Genomic DNA, 10,410 nt, shown 5'->3' with positions numbered 1-10,410 from the left:
TTTATTGTAGAGATGAGGTCTTGCTGACCAGGCGGGTCTCGAAGCCACGGGCTCAGGCAATCCTCACCTCAGCCTCCCAAAGGCGCGGGATTACAGGCTGAGCCACCGAGCCCGGCTAGGCTTGACATTTTTAAGAACATGAAGAAAGAGAGTGGCAAAGGATAAGACAGAGTCAAATAGTGACAGGGCTGGAAGCAGGTCCAATGGTAAAAAATGTAAAAAAGCTTAGAGACGACTAGCTCTATCTTCTCTCAGAATGTAAAAGAAGAGGATTCGGCATTACTGAAGGTACGAGCAAGGAAGGATTTCCACTAAGTGAAATGAGACTGGAGGGCTGGCCTCACCTTGGCCTTCACCGCAGCGGCAGCCAGGGCGGCGGCGGCAGCAGTGGAGAGGTTGCCCTCGCCGATGTCCCGCTCCACCTTCGTCTTCCTCTCCCCCTCAGACTCCACCACTTCCTTCAGCACTTCCTCCGGCCCTTCCTTCGGCTCCTTCTCCTTCTCCGGATCAACTGGGCCGGACAGGGGCTGAGTGAGCCCTGCAGCGCCACTCTCTTTCCTGGACCCCTAGCCACCCTTGGAGAGGCTCACCTATTGGGTCCCCGTCACTCTTCTCCAACTCCTTCTCGCTGTCACCTTCTTTCCCTTTCTCTTCCTCCTTCTTGGGAGCCTCGCTTGTTTTCTCCTTTGCTTCCTCCTCTACAGCCCCTCCTCCTTCCCGGGGCTCCTGAAGTCCCAAGGAAAGAGAAGGAGAGACTGTCAGGGGTCGGACGACTCGTTCTCACACACGGGGCCCACACTGGGGACTGAAGTGACGCCTCTCACTTGGGAGGTGGCTGGCTCTGGAAGACAGGCCCAGCCCCGCCTGCCTGACTGAATGGCACCAGCTTCCTGGCAGCTCCGCAGTGCTGAGCTTGGCCCTCCACCTCCCAGCCTGAGGTCAGTCCCGCCATACCTTGGGCTCCTTCTTCTCATCTGAGGCCTGGCCCTCCGCCCGTGCCTCGTCATTGCTGCTCTCCTCTAGGTCCATGGGGAAAGAAAAGGAAACAGGAAATGTCTGATACAGAGTCTGTCTCTACAGCCCTTTTTTATTTTCTTTAGTGGTGTCTCACTGTGTCACCCAGGCTGGTCTTGAACACCTGGGTTCAAGGGAGCCTCTCACCTCAGCCTCCTTAGTACCTGGGACTACAGGCGCATGCTATCACACCCAGTTTTTCTTTTTCTTTTTTTTTTTTGAGTTGGAGTCTCACTCTGTCGCCCAGACTGGAGTGCAGTGGCTGCTCCCAGCCACCGCAGCCTCGACCTGCTGGGCTCCGGCGATCCTTCCGCCTCAGCCTTCCATGTAACTGGAACTACAGGCGTGCGCTACCACACCCGGCTAATTTATTGTAGAGATGAGGTCTCAACAAGTTGCCCAGGCAGGTCTTGAACCCGCAGACTCAGGCAATCCACTCACCTCAGCCTCCCAAGGCGCGGGATTACAGGCTGAGCCACCAAGCCTGGCTCACACCCAGTTTTTCTACAACTTTTCTGACAGTCCCTTCTACCAGCCAAAATCTTTGCGAGAGAAGCCATAGGGAGCCATAGTCACTTAGGTAAAGACCTGGGAAAAGTTAAAACCCCACCAGTTCTCCCATTCCTGTTGTACTCTGATGCCACAGGGAGGCTGGGTGGCTGTGGTTCTTGGTGAAAGGGGAGAAACCCGGGACTTGCCAGGCCTTACCGATCCGTTCAGGCTCGTCAGAGGTGGTCCCTGCAATGCCACTGCTTTCCAGACCAAAGGCTGGGTCGGCCTTGCCTGTCACTTTGGCTGCCTCTTCCACTTTCCGAACATGGGCCTCCACCAAGGCCGTGGGGACCTCTTCCTTCATCTTGGAGAACTCCTCTGCAAGACCCAGAGGAGGTGAGCTGGGAGCGGCTCGGGGGCAGTTATGGCAATCCCTGTGGAAGCTTCCACAAAAGCCCATCTCTTCATCTAAGACCCACATGGAGCCTAGACAGGTGCCTGAGCCAAGGCCAGCACAGAGAAGGCCAGCAGGCAGCCAAACTTGAGGGGGTTCCACAGTCTACTAAGAAGGCCAGGTGGGACTCCCCTCCATACCTAGGGCTGACTTTGCAGCAGCAGAAGCGACTCGGGGATCAACGACAGAAGCCAGGAAGGCAACAGTGCTCATGACAGGGTTGCCCGACTGACTGAAGGGGATGGGCTGGTAGGCCAAGGGGCCCAAGGAGGCCTCTGAGTCCTCCAGGTATGGGTCTTCAATGGGAAGACGAAGAAAATGCAAGATGCACTCATCCTGGGTGCGGCTTCCCACGTGCTCGGATACCTTGTTCCAGTCATCTTTGTACATTTCCAGTGCCTGATGGTGGTGGAAACAAAACTCTGCTTACTTAGCTACCTTCCTTCAAGGGCAATGCCCCTGGTCCTACGAAGGGCAGCTGGCTTCCAAGGTCTCTGTGTCCTGTGTATCTGCTGGCTCAAGGGGAGGGGCTTGATGTAGCGCCAGGAAAGGACATGGAGCTAATGAAATGGCCCAATCTCCGGCCTGGAGCCATTCCCTGGGGCAAGTGTGACAGGCATTGGGAAGGGGCGAGACTCCCGCCAGACTCCACAATCACTCCCCACTCCCAAGCCTGGCTGGCCCCCCGACCGCATCTGTGTTCATGGAGGACCCAGAGGAGATGAGCCTCCAACTCCTCTGGGTCCTCCAGAGTGAGACTCCAACTCCTTTCCTCGCCCCAATTACCTCCAGGAGTAGCAGGGTTTCCTGTTCTGTCCACTCGCGAGTGGCACTGGCCGCAGCTTTGCTCTGCAGGGGAAACACAGGCGGGTCAGGAGAGAGGACCCTGTGGTCTCTGAGGTGCGAAGGTCCCCTAGCCCCGAAGTCGGCCCACGTCTCCTACCTTGGAGGGGATGTTCTTCTTCGTGTACATGTCTGTGCGCAGCCCAAAGTTCTGCATGTCTGTTGGCTTCTCTTTGCCTTTGTCAGGAAAGTTGAGCATTTGTTGGGAAGCAGAGGTCTGCTATTTGTGGAGGAAAGAAGGAGGTGAATACGTGTGACCACTGGAGCCAGGGGCAGCCAGAGAGCAGACAGACAGAAGGAGCTTCTTTCATGAAGCCAGGGACACCTCTGGCTGGACTTCCTCCCTCACTGCTGTAGCTCCTCTGTGCTCATGTCTCTTCTTCTCAGGCAGGGGCCCCCCAATAAAGGGGCAAATAAGAAGCCCAGCAGGGTCTGCACCCCACCTACCAGCTCTGGCTTGCCCTTAGCCGTCTCTGGCACCAGGTCATCCAGCTCTTTGCCCTTTCGCCCAGCCTTGGTATCAGCATCAACCTGGCGGCCCTGGGGGACAGAGCTTGGCGTCATGGAAGCTGGGCAGGAATGATCAGGCCAAGGTCCTGGAGGCCTCAAGACCAAATGCTGGGCGGCCCGCAAGCTCTGGGGGCACTCATGCCACTGGTCCATGCTCCCTTCATGATTAATAAAACATGTGGATGGCATGATATCTGTTTGTATGCACATATATCTTTACAGGTTCTCTTAGGAGCTGGACAAATAGGCTCTAATCCTAGATTTGGAACTCTGTGACCTTGGGCAAGCCACATCATCTTTCTCCTTTTAATTTTTAAAACGGATGAAGTGGAAATGGAAAAAAAATGGAGGTGATAATAATTATGAGGCAAAAATGAAAAAATGTGGGCAAGATGACAAAAGTTTAAAAATTTCATGCAAGTTAAATTTCAAGCCATTTTTTCTCTATCTGCTCAATCCCCTACATCAGCCTGTCGCTCCTTGTCCACAAGGCCATCTCCTCTCTCGGCAGGTCCCCACAGCCTCAGGTAGAGGCTGAGGGCGGGTGTTCATCATGGGGCTGACTCCCGCAACCCTCTGCATCCCACAGAAAAGGAAGAAGACTCAAAACACTCCTGAACCGTGACCCTAATATCCCAGAAAAAGAAAAGCCCAAAGAAGCCCAGTCTTGCCCAACCCACCCAGTCCCCACAGCCCCTTACCCTACCTGTGGGGTCTTGGGCTGCAGAGGTACCAGCCCTGATGGCGTGTCGGCCAAGACATGGAAGTGAGAGGTGGGCGGGGGCCCCATTGGGGTTGGTCGGCTCTCAGCATCCACCTGGTAGTTAATAAGACCCCACTGTTCTAGGAAGGCATGGACCCTGTGAGGAGAGAGGAAGACAGGTCACATGGGACAGTCAGAGCCGTACACGAGGAGGCAGCTGGGGGTAGAAGTGGGGGCACTAAGTCAAGCCCTCTCTCACCTTCCTCTGGCTCTTCTCTGCTCACCATACTCCCTAGGAAGCGCCAATTACTCTCCCTAGTCAACCCCCCACATGCCAGTGATACCCAACTCCACATCTCCAGCCTGGACCTCTGTGTCCACCCACCTACAGACACCTCTTCCCATACAGCTAGTGAAACTGAACCTGTGTCTTTCACCTACAGACATGCTCCTTTCTCCTTTATCCCATGCTTCAGAAGGCACCAATGCCAGTCCCACAAGTCACTCATTCCCCAAACCTGTACTTGGCCTTTCTCTAGAGGTGCTTTTTCCTGCCTGTTCCCCCTATGTTCCTTGCTAGTATCTCTGCTTCTGCCAAGACACATAAGGCAGGCGTTCTCACATACTCTTTCCCCTCAGCTGCAAGACCCACCTCATGATGGCACAAACATCACCAGCCAGGTTCCGGCGACAGGCAGTAGAGGTGAGATATTCTTGGGGGTTCAGCCGATAAGTGTCAATCATGAAGTTTCGATAGGCCAGATAGCTTAGAAGAGAGATGAACAAGAGGAAGAAAAATAAGTGTTTGTTGAGGGCTGAAAGGTAGGAAAGATAAGGGGGCTAATGGCTCTTCCTGTATGATAAAGAAGTGTAGAATTTTTTTTTTTGAGTTGGAGCTCACTCTGTCGCCAGCTAATTTTTAAAATTTATTGTAGAGACTGGAGTGCAGTGGCCACTCCCAGCCACCGCAGCCTCGACCTGCTGGGCTCCGGCGATCATTCCGCCTCAGCCTTCCAAGTAGCCGGAATTACAGGCATGCGCTACCACGCCCGGCTGATTTTTTTATTTATTGTAGAGATGAGGTCTCGCTGCCCAGGCGGGTCTCAAACCCGCGGGCTCTGGCAATCCACTCACCTCAGCCTCCCAAAGGTGTGGGATTACAGGCTGAGCCACCGAGCCCGGCTGATTTTTTTTTTTTTTTGAGTTGGAGTCTCACTCTGTCGCCCTGGCTGGAGTGTAATGGCATGCTCATGGCCACCACAGCTTCAACCTGCTGGGCTCAGGCGATCCTTCTGCCTCAGCCTTCCAAGTAGCTGGAACTACGGGTGCGCACTACCACGCCCAGCTAATTTTTAAAATTTATTGTAGAGACGAGGGAGGTCTTGCCAAGTTGCCTAGGCTGGTCTTGAATCCCTGGGCTCAGGCAATCCTCTCGCCTCCGCTTCCCAAAGTGCTGGGATTACAGGCGTCAGTCACCGTGGCTGGCTAGATTGTTGGACTCAAAACACTGAGTGCCTGCTATGTGCTAGACGCAAGGACTCAAATATGTCTTACTTTTTCTTGATAGGGTTTTTTAGTTAAATGAATGATCTCCTTGGCTATACTTGGGGGATTGTTTATTCAACTTAGTTTTTTGTTTTTTGGGTTTTTTTGAGTTAGGATCTTATTCTGTTGCCCAGGCTGGAGTGCAGTGGCACAACCACTGCAGCTTTGACCTCCTGGGCTCAGGTGTTGTTCCACCTCAGCCTCCCAAGTAGCTGGGACTACAGGCACACACTACCATGCCTGGCTAATTTTTTTATTTTTTGTAGAGACGAGGTCTCCCTATGTTGCCTAGGCTAGTCTCAAACTCCTGGGCTCAAGCAATTCTCCCGCCCTGGCTTTTCAAAGAGTTGGGATGACAGTTGTAAGCCACCATGCCTGGCCTCATCCAATTATAAAACAAGGAATCAGCAGGTAAGAAAAGATGCCTGTTTCCAAATTCAGATGTTAAAAGAAGTCTGTGTTCATGCACACAGCTAATCAGCATGACATAGTAAAAATATGTACATGTTTTGATGTTGGTAAGATCTTTTCTTTTTTTAGATTGGAAAATACAGTTTATCTAGAAAGTAAACTGGAGAGAGAGGGAGAGAGGGGAGGTTCACCTCTCCAAGGAAAATTATGGTGGCCACAGGACAACTCCCTCGGGTCCCCTCCCACTGTGGGAGCTTTTCTATCCTCTCAATAAATCCTGTTTTCAAAAAAAATGGTGGCCACAGCTCAAAGAGCCACATGGCCAGACCAGAGTTCAGCAAAGCAATGGCCTTCATTTTCTTTTTATTTACTAATTTTTTTTTTTTTTTTGAGTTGGAGTCTTACTCTGTCACCCAGGCTGGAGTGCAGTGGCAGGCTCCCAGTCAGTGCAGCCTCGACCGCTGGGCTCAGATGATCCTTTCACCTCAGCCTCCCAAGTAGCTTGAACTACAGGCATATACTACCATGCCTGGCTAATTTTTTAATTTTTTTGTAGAGATGAGGTCTCACCATGTTGCCCAGGCTGGTCTCACCCACAGGCTCAGATAATCCTCTCGCCTCGGCCTCCCAAAGTGCTGAGATTATAGGCTTGAGCCCCCATACCTGGCCTATTTATTTATTTTTATAGAGATGAGGTCTCATTATGTTGCCCAGAATTCCTGGGCTCAAGTGATCCTCCTGCCCAGGCCTCCCAAAATGCTGGGATTATAGGCATGAGCCACCATGCCCAGCTCAAGATCTATGCTCGAATCTTAGTTCTACCATGATGGCCTTGACAAGTGACTTCAATTTTTTGAACCTCAGTTTCCTCTAGATCTATACAACGAAATGTCCGTGAGAATGAGAGGCCTGCAAAGTACAATTATGGTACCCAACATACTGTAGGCACTCAAAACACAGTAGTTATTATGTGGTTAGTGTAAAGTTTGCGAACATCAGTCAGATTAAAGGATTCAGATCCTGGTTTTACTACCTACTAGCTGTGTGACCTTATGCAAATGACTTAGCCTCTCATACCCCTTCTGGGAACTGAAGCAGATAAAAATAACTACCTCTAAGGTTGATGTAAAGATGAAATTAGTCACATATGTTGGACACTTAGGAGAGTGCCTAGGAGACAATAAGCTCTCAATAGGTGTAGGCAATTATTATAATTCACTAGCTTATACCAGGAGTTCACTTTCTATTCCAACCCTGCCGTACACCATGGTGAACTCATTGCACCTGATCACTACTTTCTTTCTATTCATACACACTGCTTTCCCCAGGAAAGAGAGGAAGAGAGACCCACACCAAGCTCCGGGGAAAGAAACATGGAGAGAAGAGGAGGATCCTAGACAGGGAGAGCTGAGGCATGGCTGGGAAGAAAACTTGTTCAGGTCTCAGTCTCATCTTCATCGTGTTATCATCCTGTAGTATCGCTAACCACAGACTACTGCCAGGTCTCACCCGAAGACAAGTGGGTTTGGCCTGAGGCAAAACCTTGATGAAGACTTGTGAGCCCCAAGCCTATACATCATACCATGCTTCACCCCCGGGGAGCCCTCTCCACCCCTCAATTCACAAACTTGGGTTTTCTCTTAGTTCCTTCCCTCGCTGCTCTATCAAAACCCACTCTCAAGCCGGGCTCGGTGGCTCAGCCTGTAATCCCGTGCCTTTGGGAGGCTGAGGTGAGTGGATTGCCTGAGCCCGTGGGTTCGAGACCCACTGGACAGGCAAAACCTCATCTCTACAATAAATCAAAAAATTAGCCAGGCGTGGAAGCGCGTGCCTGTAGTTCCAGCTACTTGGAAGGCTGAGGCGGAAGGATCGCCGGAGCCCAGCAGGTCGAGGCTGTGGTGGCCGGGAGCGGCCACTGCACTCCAGTCTGGGTGACCGAGTGAGACTCCAACTCAAAAAACAAAACAAAACAAAACAAAAACAGAAAAACCCTACTCTCAGTAACCAGTCTGGGAATAGTCATGTACTCTTCAGTCAAAGGTATTACTTGTGCTGGGAGTACCTGCATTATAGACATTATCAATAATTATGGATTGAAAAGATCTGTACCCATTAAGAGTTGGAGGCACTGAAGCAGGTACTTGTTTTGTATAGAAGAGCACGCTTAATATCACCTCAGGGGCTGGGCACAGTGACTCAGGCCTATAATCCTAGCATTTTAGGAGGCCAAGGTGAGAGGACTGCCTGAGCCCATGGGTTTGAGATCAGCATGGGCAACCTGGCGAGACCTCATCTCTACAATAAATCAAAAAATTAGCCAGGCGTGGTGGTGCATGCCTGTAGTTCTGGCTACTTGGAAGGCTGAGGTGGAAGGATTGCCTAAGTCCCGCAGGTTGAGGCTGCAGTGGCTATGTGCATGCCGCTGTACTCCAGCCGGGTCAAGAGTGAGATTCCAACTCAAATAAATAAATAGATAAATAATATATATGTATATATCACCTTGGGCAAATTCTAAAGAACACATGTCCATGTGCTAGGTGAGGGCTGCCTAACAGCAGATATTCTGTCTCTGTAAGCCTAGCACAGTGCCTGGCTCATGGAAGGAGCTCAAGAAATGTTTGCTGAAGTGAGTGTTGCTAGATCAGGAAGGGTGAATGGGGATGGGGGAGAAGAGTTATGAGCTGAGCTCTCCTTACATCTCCGGAGTCTTGGACTTGTTCTTGCCGTTAAAGAACTCAGGGAGAGCCCTCCGCTCAATGGCATGAACGCTGCAAGAGAAGCCAAAGTGGTTTCAGAAGAAGGCACTAGTGGAGGGATGGGAGCCCCAAAGGGAGGAAAAGTCCAGAGAGCAGAGTGGGCAAACAGCGTGAGATCACAGGAAGGAAGTAGAAGCTTAGAGCTTGCAGAGAACATCCATGAGAGGTGCGAAACTCAGAAAGCCACCAGGAGCACGCCAAGGCTGAAGCGTACCCGGATCTACCTAGCTGAGAGGCAGGATGAGGACCAGCTTGGTGATCCCCGGAGCCCAGGAATAAGCACTCGCTGAGGGATGAGCAGCAAGCAGTACCTGTTGTAGTCAAACCAGGCTGCGTAGCTGGGGATGATGATGTGGTGGGTCTGCTCCGTCACGTTGTCCTCGTGCAGGTCTGGGTTCTTGGTCTGCTCCCCCTTGTTCCCTGTGCTGTTCTCATCCTCGTCCTATGAGTATGGAGGCTGCTGCACGCTCGGCATTCCCACTGCCCCCATCAACCTCGTGCTTTTCCCATGCCCCGGGAATGTGGACACCGAGACGGGTGGTGGGAATGAGCAGCCATGGGCCCCCAGACTCTGAAAGGATCAGAGTCTGAGCCAACAGCTAGAGGTAGTCTAAGGTGGGAAAGGACTGGGCAGAAGGAACTTTATAATCACAAATCAGAATCACATAGAGAGGTAGGGCCTCTCTAAACTGGCTCCACCTTGCCCGTGGTCTCCATGCTTTCATCCTCCTGTTCATCTGAAAGAGGAAGACAGAAGGTGTAAGGCTGGAGCCTCCTTAGGGGCAGGAGAGGCCTACCAAAGAGCCTCACCGGGTGGGAGGAAAGATGGTAGCTGAGCCTCCACCCCACCCAGACTCTGTTTTGCTCAGGAGGCTCTGTCTTACCCAGGTCAGTCATGGTGCCACCTTTGACTGGGGCTGACTCTGAGTCCTTCTTAGTGTTGACTGCCAAAAGAGAGAGTCATTTTATCAGGCAGATGCTGTCCAATTCAAGCCCTCACCTCCCCACTCTTCTTAGTTCTAGAGATCCCACTTTCTCCAAAGTTTCTCCATCTGATCATATAATACAGTAACTCTCTTCAGTCACGATCACTCTAGTTCTTGAAACGCACTTGCTACATTCCCCCATTTCCAACCAAAAATTCACTTCACTTCTTTCTCTATGTACATTCTAAGTCCTTGTCTTTGACAGGTCCTTATCTCCATCTGTGCATCTGTAAGCTTTTAATGGACTGAGCCTGACCAAATAACTCCGTAGAGAAGTGGTTAGATCTTAAGCATTTTTGAAAGTAGAGGACACTTTCCTCAACTGAATGCAAACACAAAAACTCAGAAGAAAACATAGAGAGCTGACTAATGAGGGAGTGGAAACCAGAACTAGTTTCTCTCCGTGGCACCCTGAAATATACCCCTGGAATACTTGGGGCTAGTCTGCAGAATACAGGCTGTAAACCAGTATCACAGGGCAGTGGTCTCCAAAGTGGAGTCCTCACATAGCATGCAAAAGACGATCCACTGGAACACAGGAAGAGAATGTCAGAACTTCTCTCCAGGCTGGTTATCCTTTACATTTTTCCATTTTTTAGATATGTTTGCATGTGTTTTATAATGTTCTCAGAGCCAGGCTCGGTGACTCAGCCTGTAATCCCGCGCCTTTGGGAGGCTGAGGTGAGTGGATTGACT

General features: G+C 51.2%; 1 protein-coding gene across 1 annotated transcript in view; it reads right to left on the bottom strand.

The window, feature by feature from the left end:
- The window catches only part of SMARCC2 (SWI/SNF related, matrix associated, actin dependent regulator of chromatin subfamily c member 2), a gene marked incomplete at its 5' end in the record, with an annotated part of 16,538 nt that overhangs the window by 4,017 nt on the left and 2,111 nt on the right, over window positions 1-10,410 (bottom strand). The window contains 14 exons of the mRNA XM_021707602.1: window positions 345-511; window positions 591-726; window positions 955-1,019; window positions 1,723-1,884; window positions 2,101-2,359; window positions 2,747-2,809; window positions 2,904-3,023; window positions 3,251-3,343; window positions 4,020-4,173; window positions 4,669-4,782; window positions 8,669-8,740; window positions 9,040-9,170; window positions 9,428-9,465; window positions 9,613-9,672. Of these exons, the coding sequence (XP_021563277.1) occupies window positions 345-511; window positions 591-726; window positions 955-1,019; window positions 1,723-1,884; window positions 2,101-2,359; window positions 2,747-2,809; window positions 2,904-3,023; window positions 3,251-3,343; window positions 4,020-4,173; window positions 4,669-4,782; window positions 8,669-8,740; window positions 9,040-9,170; window positions 9,428-9,465; window positions 9,613-9,672 (1,634 nt within the window). The remainder of the gene's footprint in view (window positions 1-344; window positions 512-590; window positions 727-954; window positions 1,020-1,722; window positions 1,885-2,100; window positions 2,360-2,746; window positions 2,810-2,903; window positions 3,024-3,250; window positions 3,344-4,019; window positions 4,174-4,668; window positions 4,783-8,668; window positions 8,741-9,039; window positions 9,171-9,427; window positions 9,466-9,612; window positions 9,673-10,410) is intronic.

This window comes from Carlito syrichta, unplaced genomic scaffold (genome assembly GCF_000164805.1).
Source record: "Carlito syrichta isolate Samal-C Ts95f unplaced genomic scaffold, Tarsius_syrichta-2.0.1 Scaffold120695, whole genome shotgun sequence".
In the NCBI taxonomy this organism is placed as follows: domain Eukaryota; kingdom Metazoa; phylum Chordata; class Mammalia; order Primates; family Tarsiidae; genus Carlito; species Carlito syrichta.
This window is presented reverse-complemented; position numbering and strand designations above follow the sequence as displayed.